General features: G+C 41.8%; 1 protein-coding gene across 2 annotated transcripts in view; it reads right to left on the reverse strand.

The window, feature by feature from the left end:
- Positions 1-6,683: 6,683 nt before the first annotated feature.
- gnb1l (guanine nucleotide binding protein (G protein), beta polypeptide 1-like) overlaps positions 6,684-22,671 on the reverse strand; it is a 21,779-nt gene continuing 5,791 nt past the window's right edge. For both annotated transcript variants that reach the window (XM_062417195.1, XM_062417196.1), the window contains 6 exons: positions 22,452-22,606; positions 22,137-22,259; positions 21,879-22,041; positions 18,537-18,629; positions 12,487-12,702; positions 6,684-7,342 (listed from right to left, as the gene is read on the reverse strand). In XM_062417195.1, the coding sequence (XP_062273179.1) occupies positions 7,049-7,342; positions 12,487-12,702; positions 18,537-18,629; positions 21,879-22,041; positions 22,137-22,259; positions 22,452-22,561 (999 nt within the window). In that variant the 5' untranslated portion in view covers positions 22,562-22,606 and the 3' untranslated portion in view covers positions 6,684-7,048. The remainder of the gene's footprint in view (positions 7,343-12,486; positions 12,703-18,536; positions 18,630-21,878; positions 22,042-22,136; positions 22,260-22,451; positions 22,607-22,671) is intronic.

The raw sequence follows: 22,671 nt of genomic DNA on the forward strand, positions 1-22,671 counted from the left end.
CACAACCTGCAGGGTGTGTTCACGGGATGAAACTTCTTTCTGCTGGATAAACCCTGCCGTATTTATTTAAAGGAAATGCATCTTTGCGGGAAGCGTGGGCACCTGCTCTGAGCCCTTGAAGAGGTCTGCTTTGACGTTTGAACCCAAATGGCAATTAGCTCCACATTAGCACCTCTTACCTGAGTGCTGCAGACATTGAGCCAGCAAACTGAGGAGACAGGAGGGACATCTCCTTAACATGGACAATATCTCTGATCACAGACTGGAATTGATTTTTTTTGTGTTGGATGCACTTTTTGATTTGCCTTGTTTTTATTGCTTTCAAAAAAGCCATATGTTATATAGTCCTTCAACCTTCTAGGTAGACGAGATGTTTGCATGTTGAGCTCATCAGAGAGGGTGTCGAAACACATCGAAATGTTTTTGTTTGAGGTTAAAAAAAAAAAAAAACAGAGCAAGATTTGATTTTGAAACTGAAACTTCTGAACATCTTGAGCCGTTCTGAGAAGCTTGTACCATGGCACTGACTTGCAGCAATTCAAAAGTAAATAAATGAAGCAGAATGACTGTTCTGTATCTGTAAAATAAACATTAAATTCTTGTAATTCATAAAAAAAAAAATCTTTGTGCCGATCTTCCATTCAAAAGCGCCGTCTGCAGAAGGGGTAGGGTATAGAAAAAAAAAAAAAAGCTTACCTCACTGATAGCATTGTTCAGGTTTCTCCGACCGGATTTTCCCTGTTGAAATGGGTTGAGGTGTCCGCTGGAAGCTGTCTAAACATTAGACTGCACTGTTATGTGCTGCAGTTCAAATGTTGAGATCTGCACCTGGTTTTATGGAAAAAAACATACACATACACACATAAGCGCACTCATCTACTATACTACACACACTTTCCTATTAGTTATAATCACCACATGTGCAACTGTCCCAGAGACTTTCACATTAAAGGACATAGTTTTTTGACAAAGTCTTCCATTGATTGGCTACTACTGAAAATCTTTAACAAAATTGAATTAGTGCATTGTTAGATGTAAAGCATCTCCATTTTAAAAGAAATAAAAATTATTAAAGACATTATAATCATTCATATTGCTGTTTATTATTTGGTAAAATGTTTATTAAATTAATCTAAATTCTGAAATAAAATTCTAGTTTTCAACCCCCTCCACACACACACACACGCACACACACAAAAAGGACATTATGTCATGTCACTCACACTGGAAAACACACAGCAATCACATTTTCCCCTGTCCCTAAAAAGGATATCATTGCTCATTGTTAATGGGACAGTTGGTGATATTTTCAGTATGTCACTCCCTCCTGTCTGTGCAGTCATTTCCATCCCCTATTTGAAGTCCCAGGAATTCTTTGTTGTCAAGGTTAATCTCATTGGGGGGAAAAAAACCCAAAAAATCTTCTGCTTCAGGATTTGTGCCTGTCACGATACAAAGGGAAACCTAACCTAATGATTCATTTCAATAATGTATTTTTTCTCCTTGAACACAGCTGCCATTGAGCAGTGAGCAGGGGAAGAGGATGCCTGAGGGCGGCCTGACCTCTGACTGTTTAATGGCTTGTAAAGGTGTCAAAGGTTAAATAATGTTTCCACTCATTTAAACGCTGACTAATTGGTTGTTTAATTTTTTGGTTTGTTTGTGCGGCGATACTATTGCAAGCAGCTCAAGCTTTGATGTTATTTTCTTTATTACAATGTCAGTGTGGACATTAAACATGATAATGTTCCATTTAAAAGGTAATTGGCCTAAAATGTTTAATTTGCAAAAAGTAAAGACTGTTTTTAATGCCACTTGTCTAATGGGAACAAGTTAATGTTAGCTGATAACCAGGTGCAGACCATTAGGTAAGGTAGGCAACTGCCTGGGGCCCCCAACTAAAAGGGCCCCAAGCAGCTATAGATTAATTATTATGTTTACATATGAAAAATATTGAATTATGTTACTATTCTAACTGTAGCCTATTTTGTAGCCCAAAATAACTTACCAAAGGCCCACAAAGTACTTTTTAAGACATTTTATACTTCAACTTCAGAGGGAAAAACATTGTACTTCAATTTTCCTGACATAACTTATTGATTATGTTGGAGATTCACTCACTCACAAAATATAACAAATAAAATATAATCCATTATTACTATTTAGCATTAGGATAAGAATTAAAAGCTCCACCTTGAACACAAGTTAAGTACATGTAAGTACACTGTGCTCATAATAACCTCTATTTCACTCTTCATTGTTAAGTACACATTTGAATGCAGGACTTTTACTATGATATTTTTACTGTGCAGTATTGATAGTTTTCATGGGAGTACTTTTTAGTACTTTTACCACTGCCAACACCAACATTTAGTTTGAGAAAATATATGAAGATGGAGTTTGCCTGGAGCCCCCAAATCACTGAATCCGCCCCTGCTGATAAGAGTTTGACCAGTTCATTTAGTGTGATTTTAAATACCATAAGTTTCTTTATGCATACTAAACTGTATTTACATTTCAGAGGTAAAGAGGTATTTAGGTTCTAATATCACTTTTTTTTAACCTTAGAAATTCTACAGGTTTAGCCAAATGTTATTATTATTTTGTCTGCTTTGCTATTTCATATACGCAATAACCGACTGTAGCCTATTAGCTTATTACTTTTATCACGTCGAGTAACTGCATACAGGATAAACAAATTATTAAAAATAAAAAAAATAGTTTCAAAACTTTACTGCTCGGCCAGTCAGAAGTCCACACAACCTGTTCAGTGTCATATTGTTGGTTCCTGTGCAGTCTGGTCAGGAAGCGACCGTTTGGAGATGTGAAGCCCGCCTGTTGTGACCCGACGGCGGCCTGCAGGTGCCGAGGCCAGCGAGAGGAACCACGAGACTGTATCCGTGCCGCCGGGCCTCGTGGGGGGTTGCGCGAGGGCAACAAGTAGGGGGGAGAGAAGGGTCAAAAGGCGACAGTTGGGCTAATTATGGGTTACACAACATAAAAAGAGCAACAAGACTGCGCAAGCACAGTCCATTTAGCCAAGTTAAGGGCACATATGTCAGTAACTACCATAGAAACTGCCTAAATAGGACTGTTATATTTTCAGAAATATAGTAATTTAAATAAGTCCGTTTTTTGTTACTAACAGGCTAATTATCATAAGGACCATAGTTTCCATCAGGACACCCACTTAGGTAAACAAAAAAGTGTCTTGATAAAAACGTAACCTAAGTTTAAATGCCTTTCTTCAGGGTCCAAGGACCTCTGTTGATTCACTGGAACATCCAAAGAAGATTGCAGTGTTGTACTAGCAAGACATAGTCATTTTAATTATTGTAGGAGTTATTTTAAGCCAGCACGTTTCAATTGGGGGGGGGGGGGGGGGGGGGGGGGGGTGAGCCTACTTGTCTGCTTTCTCCACCTGCATTTTTCTTTCTTTCTGCACCAAACAATATCCATCACTTAAATATATTCTTCATATGTCCTATTCTCAGAAAAAAAAATTAAAATAAATGGGGGTCTTTGATGCAGTATTACTTATCTTGACACTGAAGCCATAGAATGCCCTAATTTTGTAACCCTGCTCTGAAACCTCAGCTAAGGGCATCTGAAGGAGCCTATACTAGCAACGCAAGAACATACATTTATGTATTATTAGTCTTGAGCATAATAATGCAGCATATATCCTCTGCATTAAGCTATAAATAAGAGTTGAATTGGTCAAAATGACAAGCATTTGATTTTAAATCCTTGTAAATGCAATTAAATTAACTGTGAATCCCTTTTCTTAAGTGGCAAATCAAGGAAATTGCGCCTACTGGAGGAATTATGATGAATTTCACCTCAATATTAACCAATATAGTCAGGATGGTGACTGTATTTGAAAATATCTTTCACATTTCATTTGCACACATGCACCTAAATAGGCTTTCAACATTTTCAAACACAATTTATGGACATATTATTTTCTCACGGAAAAGAGCAACCTGCTTAGGGCACAGTTACACTGCAGAACACTTCATGTGCCCAGATGTCTCAGGCTCCAGGAGATGGGGTGCCAAGGACTTGCCAGTGAAGTATGAGGAGACATACGATGGATGATAATGCGACCTAAGGCATCATTTGACACTCACATGCATCTGGAACATCTGTTGTGACAGGCCTATCATGGCTTCGATGGGTTCGCTTCACGTCTGTGTACATTTCTTAGGCTGAGCCTGCCTGCCGTATCTGCGGACAGTTATTAAAAACAAGCCAGGTAAACCAGCCAGAGTGCTCCACCTAAACATCTGAACACGTGTTTTGCATTTTAACCCACACCAGGCCCTCAAGTAATACAAAAGCTGCTACGGTTTATGGCGTGCGTGAGGTTGCTGATGGACATTTTATGCGGAACATAAAAAACATTTCACCACCACAGAGCGAGAGCCTTGATACATTCGTATTAATTCACATTTTGAAAAAATAAATAAAACCAATTTAACCGTGAGGCGAAACATTGGCTTTGGCTCTTAGAGAAGCGGATTATTTTCTTATAATCATTCTTTTTCACCATTTATGTTTTCTAAATAATCAGGCTCAGTGTGACGTGACATCTTAACTAGTAATATAATCCACGAATGAAGGCTCAGACACACACACACACGCTAACACAACACTATGGATTATGTCCTATCCCAAAGCCAGGCTGACCTCTGACCTCCAAAGCCGAGGAAGACACACGTCAGGTGATAAGTGAAGCACAGGGCCTATTGTGCGGCCGGCTCCCTGTCCATTTATTGACTTCCTAAATGATCCATTATGAAGTGATTTACGAGCTCTACCAGCCACCGCTAAGACCAGTGACTTGCTGTCCGCTCCATTCAGCAGACATCTGCACCTATGGACCCAGCATTTGATTTATCAGAGAATGGACGGAAGCCGGCCCACGCCACCTCTGGTGTTTGTTCAAAGCCAACAGGAGAAGTTAGGAAGCTATTATGAATGCGAGATGTCACCAGAGGGGTCAGGGACAAAAGGTAGAGATGGAGCTCTGCAGGGAACAAGGAAAACATATCATTAAAAGTAAGCACCTGGACAAAAAGTGAGCAAAAAATGGTCTTTTTTAAATGTTTTTTTCAAGTTTGGAACAGGTTTCAACGCAACTTTATGGAAATAAAACTTTAGATTCAAGCAAAAAAAACAAACCCAAATCTGCAGTTGGACACTTTTTTCCATAACAGTAGCGTCACGGTAGGTCAGCTTGTCTAGCAAATGACCTTGTCTTTCCTCTGTTCACTAATGATTCGTGGCCATTATGCGAGTCTGGCTCTTTGATTTCTCAGGCCTTTCCTGTACAGCATGATGAGCTTCTCAACTTGGGGTCATCCCAGGAGACAAAGCCTTTATGAAGCAGAACGTCTAGCGTTTGAAGCCCTGGCCCCCGGCCTCTCGGCATGGTGTTGTAACACATGAGCTCCCATGCTGCTCATTGACTCACAGAGATATTATTAGAGACAGTGGACAGAAAAACAACACCTCCCTATTTTCTCTGGGACTCTCACAACAAGACCCTTGGCCTCCTTTGTGACAAATGTCATTTCCATAAAGAGACATCTGTATTTAGTATTGCATTTGATGTCAATGTAGGATTAACAAGTTTTATTTAAATATTGTAATATTGACAATTCCTCTTACTAAGGACATTAAAATATATCTTCTTTTTTTCTCATTAAGTTTCGATTTATTTTAACAGTTTTCCTCATCTTTTTGGCTCATAAACAGGTAATGGCGGCCAAGGAGAGCATCTGCTGATCAGCACCTCCTCTAAAGCAACATTCTTCTGCTCTCTACATCCCCGCTGTGATTAACCTTGTTTGACAAATACAGCTCAGGTCAGGCTGCAGGGCCTGTGTGTTAAGCTAAAACCTGCTAGAACAACAACGCAGGATTACATAGCTGCTCAGGTGCGTCGTATTCCTCAAATTCAAGTCCACTGGAGCAAATCTCCCATCAGATAAGTCAACACAGTCACATAGCTGCATCTGGCTTCAGCAAACTGTGATCCTCACAAGTAACTGCATAGATAGTATCACATGAGAATAAATGCCAGACAAACAAAATCTATAAAAAAAGTTCCAAAACCAGAGTTCACAGGGCGTTTCAGGGATTATGTAACAAATTATGACTTTAGTATTTCAGACATTAACTGTAGACACCCTTTAAGAATCAACATTTGGATGTGTTCATGAAATGTAGGCTACTTATGCAGTTACTATTGACTTTTGTTTGTATCTAAATAGTCTGATTTTGCAAGGATCCTTGTCATGAGTGATTATGTTGAGCTGCACGTTTCACCAGCTTCTACCATTTTTATGAATGTAAAAGACAGACAGTGTTATATACGTTTTTCCTATATTTTACCACATGTATATCTCTAACAGTAAAGATGAGATAAGTGGTCAGATGGTGGAAAGCAAACAGGTAATAACTGCTTAATGATTTATCAATGGACACACACTATTTTTGTCAATATTTAGCCGCTTCAGCAAATTAAGCTATTTATCAGAATACATGGTTTGGTTTTTATCTGTTAAAACAAAAAACAGTATGATTGGTGACTCTATAAAACTTATTTGTCTGCTAGGAAAAAAATACATAAATTAAGAACTAACAATGTGCCTAATTTTTTAACCAGTCTTCCAAGTAAAAAAGCATAAAATCTTCCCTTCTGTAAGACATTGAGAGGCAAATTGTGTTTTTTCAAATGGTTATTTATTTATTGGTATTATTAGTCATGTGGTTTATTGTTTTATATTGTCCCTGACTGACAATTTGACTATGAAACTGCTGAGTAAAAATTAGTCGGTGAATCCCTATTTAAAGAAGACATTGATCCTGCCACACTTCAATATGGCGCTTTATCACTGCAAGACCTTGACATCAAAAAACACATATAGCTAAATATATGCATTCCATATGTCCAGAGATCAGACGATTGTGACTGACATCAGCTAGTCAAACCAACATCAGCACAGATGAGTTCAGAAAGTAATGTCAATAGATTCTCTCAGAGGTCACAAGCCCAGTGTGTGTCAGCACCCTCATTGTATATTGACCACAGGCTGATCCGCTGGTCCTTGGATCCAGCAGCCAGCAGTCTTTGTTTGGGGTCCTTGTGGTCAGAGAAGGCCACGCTTAGCACCATGTCAGTGTGGTACTGCAGAACTGCCAGTGGTCGTAGCTTCTTCCAACCGAATACTCGTACCCGGTGGTCCCAGCCTGCCGATGCTAACAGCTTACCGTCGCCTCTGATGCATAGCTGTGAGACTCCGGGGTTGACCAGCGTCACACAGTCCTGGAGCTGTAAAACCACAGAGGAAGAGTATCTTAGCAGGTTAAAAGGCAGACACCAGCAAACACACTTCAACCATGCGACCACCAAGGTTGCTGATTCTTTGCAGTAGTTGTCGAAGACTTATCTTACTAAGATCACATGAGCCTATTGTCCATGCAAATAATAGAAAGAAATAATCTAACAAACTAACTGGGTCAGTAAATCAATTAATCACTGCCGTCTAGGAAACTGCAGCCAACACAAACAGCGACAGGAGAGATTATCAGCTGATCTGATGACAGAGGTCCAAGTGTGAGGCTGGATGCGTGTTGAACCTGGCCGTAGACTCCTGGGACTCAATCATCGGCCATAAAACATTATGGCACGAGGGCCGTGAGCAAATCTCTCTGCGTCCCACTATTTGGTTTGGAGTTAGTGAGGCCTGTTCTGGAAGCACTACGGAACTTGAGTTACCTTTGTCACAGTTTGCAAGTAAGAGACAGACCATCTCGCTGAAATACTTGTTTGCAGAGGCGATGTTGCTTTAAGCACCTCTGATTTATTACAATTGCACTGAAAGGTCTGGTCAGCAGGAGAAGAGACCCGATAAATACACTGCTGTAACGTCTGCCTGCTAAAGATTAGCCACAGCTCCCTCTCCCTGTGATCTACAGTGTCCCAAGGACTGTATCAATCTCTTTAAAGGGGCAACATTCTGACATATTATAATGAATGGTGGCTAAGATCACAATCTGAAAGGCCTGCTGTGGTGGGCATTCCTGAGGAGCGAACGTGCTCTTCCTGCAAGCTAGGGATCTCAGCTGGATCGCTGGATGGGACGCAAACATCTGGATATGGGAGCTGAAATCAAACTGGACAGCGTAAAATTGACTTCATAAGTTGTGTCTGGGGAGACTAATGACCCTGGATAGGAGGAGACGTTGGAGAATTTATCTGCGTGCTCCTGTTCCGGGCTGGAACCGTCCACAAGCTGCATGTGGAAGATATAAGCCAGGTACTCACAGCCCAAGTGGATAAAGTGGAATGCAAGGGAGAGCAAGAGCGGGGAGGAATGTCATTGATCAAAACAGAACAAAAAAAGAGTCTAGAACAGGCTGTGATGTGACATTTTTTGGTTAAATCAAACCATTGTCACTGGTATTAATAGTATGAAACAGCATGGACAAACTGCTTTAGACCGAACAAGCCCAATAAAAAGAAACCTGGGGGGTGAAAGATTGTTTGGAGCTTTGTTATTACCTCAAGAAGTTGGTATGCCCCTACCACCCTCCATCTGGTTTGCATTAGAGGCCTGATAATGATGGGTTTAAGTGTCTGTTTTTGTTTGTTTTGCTTCCCATAGTTTGTGTCAGGAAAAGGCATTTGTTTCATTAAAGGGTCAATTGTAAGCAGTAACTGGTTAATGATGTTGTAGTGGTCATTCAGCAGGACCGGCGGGCTAATTGTTTTTACTTTCTACGGTCTGAGAAAGCAGAGAGGATGACTGGTGAAAAGTTGGCTACACGGTTGCCCTGTGCTACACTGAGAGGTGGATAGGGAGGAAATTAATTGATTTTAATAATTGATTAGAGACATTTATCGAGCAAAGAAGCAAACCATTTGATGGTGGCAGCTTTGCAAATTGGAGGATTTTCTTGAATATCTTTGTAATTCGAATTGCCATTTTGAAGATTTCACCTTTTTCTCTAAAGAAGTATTATCTTTACACAGTTCTTTCATTAAAACAAGAGACTCAAGAGAGATTCCTGACTTTTAATCCCTGGTATAGCTCAAGCTCCATAAACACAGGATCCTACACATCTTACAAAAGAAATGTTTCAGCCTGATAGCAAATATTATTTGAGCATTATACACAGTATCTGTCCATGTGTTGGTCAACTCTGCAGCACAAAACAATCCAGCTGTTTGGATCGAGCACAATGTTAAAAAAACATGATGTATCCATGTTAGAATAGCTCTCTTCCAAACAAGGAAAAGAGTCTAAATGAGATTAATTTTAATTCTACGCTCTCCAGCAGCAGTGATGTTGTTTTTGCTGTTGCGACACACCTCTGTTGAATGAATACCAAGTAAATGTTGCAGACTTCGAGCGCTGCCATTAACCAAGTCACAATCTGTAATGAAATCCATTAGCTCTAACCAGGGAGTCTTGGCTTATTTTATCTGACACTTCATTTTTCTTCCTTTTACTTCCTTACTATCTCATCAGAGACAGAATCTGTCTTTGGACTTCATCATTCTTTTCTTTTTGTTTGAACACTCCTTCCTGGCCTGTGTTACAGCATGCAGACACACACACAGCAGGCTAGCTGTTTGAAGGCCAGCTCTCTCAGCTGTCAGGAGGCTACCAGCTCTGTTCAGCAGCTGGGCCTGCAAGACTCTCTGTGGGCTACGACAGATACAACACAAGCTCACACTTCAGGATCCTCTTTTGTAGCATCTCACCGACGGAGGAGATGTTCAAAAGGAGAGTCCACTTGGCAGATCTCACTCAAGCCTTGCTTCACTTTTCCCCCCCGTCTTTGCCTCAGACTTGGCACCGATCTTGGCGTTCACGCCGATCTACTGAAACGTCCCATCATCGCTCACTCACTCGAGCCTAGCGGCTGGGAGGCTTTTTCGCAGGTATTTTTGACACACCCTGTCCCTGAATCACACTCGGCAGCAGGGAGATTACAGCCTTTTGTCGCCTTGCCTGTCAGAGCTTGGCCCTGGCTGACAAGAGATGGATGTGTCAAACAGGTGAGCAGACCCATTCAGAAAAAAGAGTGCTCAATAGAAAGAGCTATAATTTTTATGACAGCCAGCTCAAACATACAGTATAGCAGACTGAGGTCGGGCCTGATGCGACCTGGCTTCTTGTTCATGTCAGATCAAGACTGACTGACGAGTGCGAGAATTCCAGTTTCTGCTAAGGGGGGAGGGGGGGACATCGGGAATATTTTTACATTCAAATGAAAATGAGGAGCAGGAGTTGCACCTGTAGAGAACTGTCATCAGTCTCAGGAATAGCTCGCTGTCAGCCATGCTTGATTTACGCTGCTAATCTTACTCTGTCTGTACCTGCTTTCTCTTTCTCCGGTCCGCGACCTCTGTCTCTTTCTTTCTCCTGGAGGAACCCGTCACTGCACTTGTCAATACATTTGACTGTCCGCCTGAATATGTGTCCATCTAGCTTAACACCTTGTAAAGCCCGACGCCCACGCCCTCGTAGCCTTACCCTGACACATTCCCGAAAAATGCACGCTAGAAGGAAAAGAGAAAAAAAAAGAAGGTTGAAGATGATGCCTCATTACTATGAAAAGATATCAGGCTGGCCAGGTCAAACAGCAGATAAAGGCCTCGGGGAACCATGTGTAATACATTAACCTCCATTCCCGGAGGCTATCTGTCTTTATCTGGCCTTGATAAGCTCACTTCACAACCCTTCAGCGTCACTAAATCATAACTGCACTGCGTTGTGTCACGTTCAGTTTCCCCTCCGTTTCGCGAAAAAGCAACATCCATCCCTTCCCAGCCAGTTCCACTACACTGTTCGGTGTTGGAGAGGTAATTTGTGGGAAGTGGGATGCTGTGGCACTTATAGCCTCCTCAGCCTTTATTGCAGCCTCCCACTGTGAACTACTGTTCCCTTTACTGCAGATGTGTTTTTTGTTTAGTTAAGGGGCCTCCGAGGTTTTGATATTTTTATTACCTCTCACGGGTCGTCCGTCAGGACCCGGGGCCCAGGTCCGCCACCCGGCAAGCCCCCCCCCCTCTCCCCGTCACCCCCCCCTTACTGCTGCCACACAAAAATACTTTTGTGGGAAGAACTGAGGATAGCTGTCTGGGCGTCACACTGAGCTGCACTTCAGGATAATTTAAAAGCCCCCGTTGGATCCTTTCCCTCTCCTTGTGCTTTTTTCCTGTCATCTTCATCCTGGATTACATGCTGAATCAATATTTTGTTGCTTGACCAAAATAAACCAAATAACCACTCTCCTCCTGCTTTTGCTATATTGAATCAAATCCTTCGTAGTGTTTTTATAGAAGCAATTTAAAGGTAAAAGAAAAATCGAGGGTTTGCAAATATTTTTAAATCAAGCATTCATATATTTAAAAAAAGGCTTGGAAAGAATAATACCCCTTCACTGTGCAGGCGTGTACTGTATCAGCCTCAGGTTCCCCTCAGCTCTTATTCATGGGGGATGGCTGAAAAATGGGAGCGTTCCTTTTTTTGCTCATGAAATCAAGAGAAAATATAGCATGTAATGAGGCGTTAAGTCTCTGAAGCGCTGGCTGTTATGTAAAATGAGTTATGAGCACAAGTTAATGTGATCTTTTTTGGTGTGGCAGAAGATGCTCAGACACATTCTTTAGTGTAAAGTTTGGACCAGTCTCAAGTAAATGTGTGTGTGTGTGTGTGTGTGTGTGTGTGTGTGTGTGTGTGTGTGTGTGTGTGTGTGTGTGTGTGTGTGTGTGTGTGTGTGTGTGTGTGTGTGTGTGTGTGTGTGTGTGTGTGTGTAACTGTACGTATATCCTGTAAAGAAAAAAAGAAAAAAAACTTTTTTAACAGCTTAATGTGGGGTAAATTCATTTTTTCAAATATTCAAAACCTGAAATATGTGTGATTCTATTTTCATTCAGAACTTTATGAGACTGTATTTTGAACATATTATCCATGTTTAATGTGGGATTATGTGTCAGTGTGTTTGTGGGTGGTTGTAGTCTAGAGTGACAGCCCCAGCCCGGCCCTTGGCCCCTGGCCCTGCCAACGCTGTGTAACCAGCAGCTGATTTATGGCCCCGAAGCCCCGCTGAGCCTCTTCCTCTTTGGCCCCTGATGTTTTCCAAGAGAACCCCGGAGAAAGGCAACACTCCTCTTCTTCCATCTCCACCATTACTGTTTTAAGATATCTTATGGCATTTAACTAGCTGACGCAACAATGAGTTGGCAGGTCGGTCTCAGGACCTTAACCGTGGAGACCTTAACCAACTGTTGAATGCTGCAGTCTGGTATAGCTCTTCATCTGTATAAATAAACCTTAATTGACAAAAATTTAAAATAATGACTTCAGGTAAAACTGTTTTGACCTATGAATCTATTTTGGTTACATGACAGTGTGGTTGACTAGACAACACTACTATCCTCTAAGTGTGTCCTCTGCTGACCTGCAGGTTGTTCTGTTCATCCAGCATCCACGAGGAGAGTTTCTTCTCAGAGGATCCTGATATGCCCCTCAGACGCTTCGGGTCAAAGGTCATGCACATGACAGGCTCGGGGTGGGCTTTAGATTGACTCAACTTGGACCTCTGGGTTACGTCCCACAGCAAGAGGGAACCGTCCTCGTATCCGGCCAACAGGAGAGGTCCAGGCCCGGAGTCTGGCTGGAAGTGAAGGAGGGTGATAAGAAAGAGAGAGAAAGAGAAAGAGAGAGAGAGATGGGAAGAGAGGGCACAAAGTGCAGCATGAGGTAAGAGAGCCGTGTAGTGCAAACCACAGAAACCGCTGCCGAGCTGAGTGGAGCAGAGGTTATCATCCTGGAAGCTCCCGCTGACACCCAGAGAGACACTGCGGGCTCCATTCGTCAGCCTGCTGCTCCCTCTTTCCAGCACTCCATTACACCACTCCTCACTTTACTCCTCATCTGTATTACTGAGCCACAGGCCTCGCTGCAGGCACGCATACATATAGTGAAGTAAGATACTGCAAAAAATATCAGTCCTTTGGTTCATCCGAATTTCATACCCACATTTATTAACCACGTTATGTAATTTTTTAAACATTTTTAAATACTAGCACTTTTGCAATATTGCTTGTTTTCTTGCAATTGAATTTTATCTTCACTGTTGTTGCTGCAATGTCTACATTTACCCACAGTGATTGTCTGTCAACAAATAATAAAAACATAAATAATTAAAAAGATTATAGAGTTAAAAGTAAAAATAAACAGTACCATAGTTGATTAATCAATTAGTTAATTGACACAAAATCTTTTTTGCTGATCAATAATGTTTTTTAAATCATTTTTTTGTTTAAAAAAAGCATATATGTAGAAAAATATAATACAAATGAATGTTTCCTGGTTTCTTTAGTCTTTTATGACAGTAAATTGAATATATTAGAGTTGTTGGACAATAGAAGACATTTGAGAACGTCATTTTAAAGTGTGGGGAAACAATACTCAATATTTCCACCTCTGACATTTTATAGACCAAATGGCCTACCGATTAATCGAAAAAATAATCCTCAAAATAAATGATGATAGGGATGATAATGAAAATAATCGTTACTGTACCCCAGTTGCTGAGGTACAACATGCTGTATGCATGCTCACACGTCAATACAAACTCAAGCGTACCAAAAATCTAAATTAAAAAACAACACAACTTTGCTTCGTTCATCTCCATTTCACACTGGGTCATTACAGATCCGGCTGTGATGTTTACAACTGGTGAATCAATCATGGGAAATCTTTTAAATCACATGAGATGAAATGAAACCAGGTGCACATGTAGGCGTCTGACACAAAATGTAAACCACAATACCGCTGTTAAACACATACAGAGCAACCTGCACACATGCTGAGCAGCACAAATATGGTTATATGCATATAAAAAAAGAAAAATAATCAGTTAGTATTTTTGAAAGAATGATAAAGTGAGCGCTGGCCTGCTGTTTGCAGTCATAGATAACCTCTCAGTGCCGGCTGGCTTCCTCTGCAGGAGTGTGTATGATCAGAGGGGCACATTAGGTTGTGTGGAGGTATACGGAGAGCTTGTAAATCACTTCAGTGAAAGAGAACATAAAGGTGAGCTGATAACAAAAGGGGGCTTCATATATCTTCGCACTGCTGTTTGGGGAAAAAAGGAAGGACTGAAGGGGTAGAGAAGGGAAGGAGGTGGAATAGATAAAGAAAATGAGGGAGGAACAGCTGATGAGATTTCACCATCATCCTACTTTCCCAAAATCCTACAATTCTAATGTGTGAGTGCATGAAAAGAACACGCTTCACATCCACCTCTGCTGCACAATGATTTAAACTTTTATGAGCTTAAATGACTTTAAACTGGCTTGTAGAATAACAACAAAAAAAGAGAAACTATGAATCCTCCACAGCAACCTTAACCTTTGCTTTTAAAAAAAAACACCAGGCCTCCAACAACAGCACTGTGCCCTGCAGAAGCAAGAAGCAAAGAGGGAAAGAAATTTTTTCCATATGTGCGAGGGGGCCGGGACTGCCATTTTTACATCCATCTTGAAGTCCTCTTCTCACTTAACTCTATATATTTCGCTTCTTCCAGCTTTAAAACAAATTATAGACAGAGTCGTGTATTCCTTCCAAACACATCAGCGAGGACGAACACCGAGGCATTATGAAAACAAATAAAAACAAGTGAAAATCAGTGGCCCCTGCTTGCCGGCAGGGCCCGGGCTAAGCGTTCCAGACTTGGGGCCCACCGTTTCACTTAAGTGTAGGACCTCCTTGATTGATGATGTCATGGGTCGGAGGTCGGGGAACCCTGGGTGGACACCTAATTCATTATATCCTCCACAGGCCTTTCTACAAGAGGGCTCTCTGCTGGAGTGGGGCTGGGGCTTTGGGAGGAGATTCATCACCACAGAACAGCTGGAAAGACAGATGGATGGAGGCTGGCTTGGACCAGTGGAGAAAGAGAGATGGAACTGGTACAACTACAGTAGTTGGTATCCAACCTGTTCATTCCAATGTGAACTTCATCATCTTTATTGTCAATTCAACTATTTCAAGTCAGCAGAAAGCTTTATTTTCAGACTTGTTCCATCTGTTCAACTACAAAGGTTCAAATAGGTCATCGAGGAAAGTTACAATTCTGCAGGATTTTTCAGTTTCTACCCTTTCTTATTGTGTTTTTCTTCTTTTTTCTTTTTTCTTCTGAAACTATCAAATAATGGGGGGAGAGGTTTAAAATCCCTCCCTGCTGTGGCATGTGGCCTATGGAGGCACTACAACAAGCTTCAGCTCCTGAATAAACAGATAATAATTGCTTAAACATTAGATCTAAATTGCCTTTTATTCCTCCTGGGTTCCCCTCATGACTAACCCTCTACACACACACAATTTATCCTAATACAGCAAATAATGATTCCACTTTATAACTATTTAAGTCTTTTTATAATCAAATATATAAATAAATACAAATAAACTTGTCCATCACAGTTTCCTAAAGCCCAAATTTCCATCTTTCATTTGCTCATTTTGTCTGATCAATAATCTTAAACTTAAAGACATTCGCTTTAAATAAGAAACTGAAAAGTCTTTATATCTGAGAAGCTAGGAGCAGGTAATGTTTGCCAATTTTCCTTGAAACATGACTTGACCATAAAGCACTAATTTTATGTCCGTCAACTTATCCATTAACTGACTAACTGTTCCAGCTCTTTTTCCTGCCATTTTTTGATTCATATAAAACTGTCTGACCCAATCAACAAGGCAACTAATCTTTAAATTAAGATAAGCTGAATTCTCATGCATTGTATCATTATTACATTTTACACAAGTCAGTTTTTCCACTATGTGTGCCCTGATATTTTTATTAAATGGAGGATTTGTTCCAGCATTACAAGAGAATTGAGACAAAACCTGTTAGTATTTAAACTTCATGTACATTTTCATAAAATCGTTTTTAAAGAGTGATGGCTATAGATTTTGTCATTAGGATATGCATATGCTTAATATACATGGAAAGACAAAGTTGTGCATTTTTCCATGCTGACTTTCTGAAGGTGTGGTGACTTTTCTGAAGACACAATCATTTAAATTAATCAGAAATTCGGCTTAAATCTCACCTATATATAACCTCACTTATAAATAAATGATCACCTTTTTATAAGGCTTTACATGCAAATAAAGAAATAATTTAAGTCATGAACTACCAGTATATTTACAGGCAATACTGGTACAGCAGACCAGTTTTGAACTGCTCTCACACAAAATAGGCACAAAATGACACTGTAGGCCTCCATAAATGCAGACTGCTCACATTAACAAGTCTCCAGTAGTCGAAGAGGTATCTAAATGTCATTGGACAGAAATGTGTGGGAGACAAACTGAATTTATTGTGTATTCAGCAAACATTTGTATATCATTCAATTCTGTGGTAATTCCACCCGCAATCGTCAACAAACAAAAGACCAACAGCTTGTTTGCTGATGTGGCCGCCGCAGGCCTTGGGCAGGCACAGCCTCCACATAAGGAACCAATCGTTTCCTCTGGTTTGTGTCCCGGGTCCACCATGATGTCATGGCCACGAGGCAGCAAGGTGATGAGCTGAGAGTGATGGATATCTGTATAGGAACATTTCCTTTTCCCCGCCAGCCTCTGTTCACATTAAAAGCCTTGCACATCATACATCACCACCGTCCCCCTGGCCGAGCCCTGCATCTCCGTACATCAAGTCAAACCCACATGTGGAGGCACTTTCTTCCTCCGCTTTGCCGTATTTGCTGCTGCTTCACAGCCGATCGGATTCAGCGATATGAAACAGTAAGCGAAGTCAGCTTCTAGATGGAGCGCGAGGGTTTGAACCGGGGGCTGGGTGGGATTTTGGTGAAGGGAAGCTGACTTGAGAAGAAAAAAAATAAAAAAGAAGTGCAGTTTAACACCGCATTTAATCTTTTCCATAAACTCCAGCAGAGAGGGGCTTAAAGGACGACAATAAATCTGTTGGTGAGTCTGTCGTAGGAATAATGGAGGATAATCGCTTCTCGTCTCATGGGTGGGAAGGAGAGACAGACAGAAGAGAGAAACGACAGGGAGGAGATAATTGTCAGTGGCTTCTTCCTGGAGTGGGTGTGAGAGAGAGAGTGAGAGAGAGACAGAGAGAGCGAGAGAAACGGACAGAGAGAGAGGGTGAAGAGCGAGGATGACTGTCTCAGCTGTTGCCTCCTGCTGTGTGAGTTGAAGGAAATATTGGGTAGCATACGAGCATTTGACGTGAAAGACAAGATGAAACTTCTTTCTTATGACTGACTGACAGAGAATGTGTGGGTAGTTTCCAACCTGCGTGTGTGTGTGTGTGTGTGTGTGTGTGTGTGTGTGTGTGTGTGTGTGTGTGTGTGTGTGTGTGTGTGTGTGTGTGTGTGTGTGTGTGTGTGTGTGTGTGAGTGAAAGAGAAGGAGGGGGTCAGTTACCAAAGTTTTACACACAAACACACACACACACAGACAAAGCGGGATTTTAGTCTCTTCCAAAGTCAGTGTAACAGATGAACGTGCCGCAGCCTTGAAAGGAATCAGCCTGAAATGATTTAGAATCGCCTGGGCCCTTTGCCTTTGAAGCCAGACAGCTGCCTGCGCTGTATTACAATGGTATTATATAATTTATAATGATATAATTGATCATTATGTTTCCTGGCACTCAACGCTGAACCAGCATTGGTTCATAAATCAGATGATGAAAGGTGGGTGTAACGCTCGAATCAAAGGGAAAGGAGGAAAAACACAAACAGTGTCAGCGTGCACCGGGAGACTCTGTAACTCGTCTGAGTGTCTCTGTAATAAAATCACAAACACACCGTCACCTTTAAGGCTTTTCAAAGCAATTCCAAACAGCATTGCAGAAATAAAGGATGAGAAGAATAATGTATGTTTTGATTTCTGTTGCCTGTAAACTGCACTGCTCATTAAATGTATTCAAACCATCCACAATCTTGCATGTCTAAAAAACCACCCCAACCCTCCGCGTCCCTCCCCCAGAGTCCCAAAACCAAAGAGTTAATAATTAACGATGAAAATAATTACAGGTTCTCGTTAATGGGCGGGAAATAAAACTTTCGACAGCGTTTACAAAACAGAAAGCAAATTTTTTTTTTTGCTTGCATCAGATTGGATGTACAGCTGCAGGCTGATATATGGCTGTGAACCCCCGGCCCTTCCAAACGCTCTAATTACAGTGTTGGGACTCGCTGCCAGCTGAGAAGAAACGTGTGGAAAAATGGCCCGGGACGATCTGTTCGGCTGTAAATCATGTGCCACGTCTCGCATGTGCATTTTTGTTGACTTTTGAATTTTTGCATCTTGTTACGTGCTGCTGGCCAATCGGAATAAAGCAGGTAAGTATAGAAAAAGTAGCATTAAAACAAGGAGGAAAGAAAGGGTATCTAATGCTACTCAGTGAACTTATATAAATACTGAAACAGCATGTTAGAATGGCACTCACAGAGGACTGGTTGGTGCTTACCTGCCACAGTTTGATACACATGACCATCCCAAGTTTAGCGTCTGGTACCAGGCTGCAGACTGGGGTCTTACTGGGCAGCTCAACAATCTTGATCTGCAGAGAACAGAAGTCAATTCAAACTTTAGACTAGTGAAATGTTTTCTCGTGTAGTGTGCAGCTTGCTAACATCACACTTGATGATTTCTGGGTGTAAAACTTGCTCAACCTTTTTACACATCTTCAGTTTAGGTCATTCGTGTTACACCGTTGTCTTTTCTTCTTCTTTTTTTACATGTTAAGTGGGGCGTCTTAAGTGGTTCTGGTAAGTGGATTTTGTTACCAACTTGGTTACCAGAACCAAGTTGGCTGTTTCCCCTTCGTCTCCAGTCTCCATGCTAATCAAAGCTAAGTAGCTTCTGGCTGTAGCTTCACATGTATGTCATAAACACAAAAGGAATACAAATATTCTCATCTAATTCTCTGTAGGAAAGTGAAAAAGCACATGTCTAAAAATGTTGAGGAATTATTTCCTTCGAAGAGTACTCCACTGGTGCGTTTCTGTTTTTGTTTTTGTTTTTTCAAAAGATCTAAATCAATGCATCAAAGAAGTGATAGTCTTTTTTATTCAAAGCATTCTTCTTCCTTGTCAAAACCTGGTGCCTACAGTACCCACAATGCAACTTGACCACCGACAGTTGGGGCTGGAGATCTGAGTGTGTTAGGCTAGCAGGAGCTAATGTAGCCTGACCTACTGGCCACAAGCAGAATTGATGTCTGGTAACTTCTCTTCATCGTAGCTTTTTGCATTCAGCGATTCAGAAATGTATTTTTACATAAGCAGTGGTACTCCACAACACCTGTAAACACACTTTGACTTTTAAGGTGGCACACTCTAGTATAGAATGTTTTTACTCTCTAATTTTTGAGGAATTTATCTATGATGATATAATTTATCCTATAGTGTTTTGTTTTAATGTACAATATATGTTTTCATTATTGAGTCCCTGGTGTACATATACACACATCCACAAGCTTTCCTCCCAAGTCGTGATTTGTTCTGAATTCAAATAACAAAGCGGCAACCTGAATCTGTCACTGTGGTTCACGACCTCGGCGGATCAGAGTGCCTGCAACCAGCGATACAGTACCATCCATTAGTGCAGAGCAGCCGCCACACTGTCTATAATAAATCCCGCTAAAGCCCGACCCTGTGACATGAATGGTGTTTTCCTGCACACATTGGCACTGATTCTGATAAAATACACAGCCTAATGAAGCCAGTGATAAAGCGTGTGCCTGTATGTGTGCACGTATGTGTGTGTGTGCACCCACATCACTACCAAAAACTCATTCCTCCGACTTCCTGCGTGCTGATGATCCACATATTCATCCTCATTAGGCCTCAGATTAAACAGCCCCTTTAAGGGAGCGATCTGTATTTTAGCGCTAGGCCACATCTGTCCTGAGTGTTTACCTCTGCATGCCTGACAAAGAGGGCCTTTAAGGACTTCTCTGTGCCTCAGGTGATCTTGCTGCTCTTGTGTGGCATCGCACTGCCCATAAATAAAACACCCACAGTATTAATTAATGTTTCTGCCATAGCAGCAATCTGCTGGCAGGAATCTCACTGTGAGCAATAAACAGTGAAACCGCGGGATATAGCTGAAGAGGAAACTGTTACTCTGTTTTCTTGGTTACGTATCTAAATATTGACCTACCTGCATATTGCTTACGGTGCTGAATCACCCTTTTATGCATACTGGCAAGTGCATTTGTATTGTTTCTTGGGGAATTTAATTGCAGGTACATCATAAGCGTCTGCCTTGGACAGTCTGTGGAATGGGTGGGGAGACGGAACAACACAATCGGCTGTGTCCTCCTGTTTTGGACTTGTATGCGTGTGTGTGCGTGTTTGTGTGTGTGTGTGTGTGTGTGTGTGTTTCTGACTATCTCTGTCTGTTGGGACAATGGGCATTATTGAGGTGCTGGAGTCACAGGCGCCCTGATGCCTGGCCTGCTGGACCGGGGTTAGCAGAGGCACGTTTGGCTGGATCAGGTGACCGCTGTGTCCCTTTCAAGTGTGGCTCCTTCACAGCAGAGCAAGTAACATGAATCTGGAGCAATAAAAGATGGCTGAATCGCTGGCTGCCCTCGACCCCATCCTGCCTGGCCACTTTGGACACTGGCTCTACACAAAACCCTGCAGGCCTGTGTAGGGTGTTAAGCATTTACTGCCAGACAGACAGAGTAGTGATTTCACCAGAGCAGGGAATTATATGTTCAACGCACGAGTCGAAGCAAGGATATCCTTCTCGGTGACCTTCTAAAAAGCACAATTAAACATTCTTAGGCTGTCACAGAGCTATTAGCTGCTTTAGACAAACACATTCACTGGATGACACGTTACTGGCCGCAGCCAAAATTAACCGGTGGCTGTCTGGGATTATGTTCTGACGCTCACTCTGACTCATGACATGAAGGTTGGTTACTAATGATGCCGTTTAGATCGCTGATTGACAGATCCCGCTGCAAACCGCATGCTCTCATGTCACCTTGACTAATGACACATTCACCACTGACGACCGGCTAAAAATATTACATTTGCCACCTGATTAAATCCAAGCCATCTCACATTTATGGATGCATGCAAAGGGGGTCACGGCAGAGTAATAAGAGGAAAGATGACGGGGCTTTTGATGGAAGAGAACAACCTTTCACAGTTGTGTTGTGGGATTTCCGATATTCCGCTACCCCGGTTGAATAAAAGCCGCAAATACAGTATCTGTTAATGTTGGATGTCAGTCAAGCAGGCTGCCAAGAACAAGTTTGCTCAGGTTCATACAGGTTGCCTTTTTTTTTTTAGTCAAGTCAGAAGGTTTAACCAATTAACCGGCCCACCTCCTACTTGACATCAAATTCAAAGATGTTTTCTCCTTCTGAACGGAACAACATGTGCTAGCTGACACATGTCCAAATGAACAGCCCTAAAGTGTATGGCAGAGTGTGACAAAAGGTTTCCTGATTCATTGGCCTAATTTAGAAATGATTTTTTTTAAAGAGTTTGAAGAACTACTAAATAGCTATTAATATATTATTGTTATCTATGGGATTTCCCTGATGCATGTATTTTTAGATGCAACATTTGGGTTGAACTAATATAGCTGATTCAGACATTTTTCAAGCAAAACTCCCAAAAACTGTCTGTTCTAGCTTCTCAAATGTAAAAGATTTGATGCATTTCTTTGTCTCTCCAATTATTTTCTATACCCACTTCCTCTTTTCAGATTGCACTGGGTGAGAGGCAGAAACTGGACTATATACTAAATACAGACAGTTTCAGAGTTTCCGGTCCTGATGTCTAACCTCTTCCGTTTCTTGTCCTGCAAAGGCGAGCAGGCAGGTCCCGGGGCTCGTCTCCAACAAGGAGCACTGACAGAATCCGACGCTGCCGGTCCAGACAGAGTCCACCACGTCACTGCGACCTTCGCTCAGATCCCACAGCTTAACCTGCATGTCCCGTCCCTGACTGCTCCAATAACAGAAAACAGGGGCAGGGTTTTTATTTAGCAATGTATGTTTGTGCTCAGTAGGAAGTTAAAACCCTAAAGACACCACACTGACCTGATGAGGGTATCCGTTGACTGTGTGCTGAGCCAGATGACTGAACTACCAGAGTGACCTTCTAAAATCTTCTCAGCCCTCCTGTTGTTCAGGTTCCACATATGGATGGCACCCTTCCCTGACCTGCAAAACCCCCAAGTTTATTCAAACAGTATAAAACCTCACATAGCTCTGCTCTCATTTACACCTGCAGAAAAGCACTAACACTAACAGCGCTGTCAAACACTCTGTGACAAATACTCATAATAAAAAGAGCAAACTGGAGGTGAAGGTGAGGAAATAAACTTTGAAAATGTTCCAAGACAAATGACTTACCCAGAAAAGAGGAGGGGAGTGTCCCCACCGTGGCAACTAAAGTGGAGGGTGTTGAGGGGTCCACCGGCCCCCCTCAGGGTGTAGATGGGGGTCGGAGCAGGACGAGACATCACTGGATCATGCAAGGAGGCCGCGGATACCCATCATGACTCCCACTGCAACAGACAAGGAAAAGGGAGTGAAAAATTGTGATTTTGCGACTGAGCTGAAGAAGTCAAAG

The sequence above is a fragment of the Scomber scombrus genome, chromosome 4 (assembly GCF_963691925.1).
Source record: "Scomber scombrus chromosome 4, fScoSco1.1, whole genome shotgun sequence".
Classification (NCBI taxonomy): domain Eukaryota; kingdom Metazoa; phylum Chordata; class Actinopteri; order Scombriformes; family Scombridae; genus Scomber; species Scomber scombrus.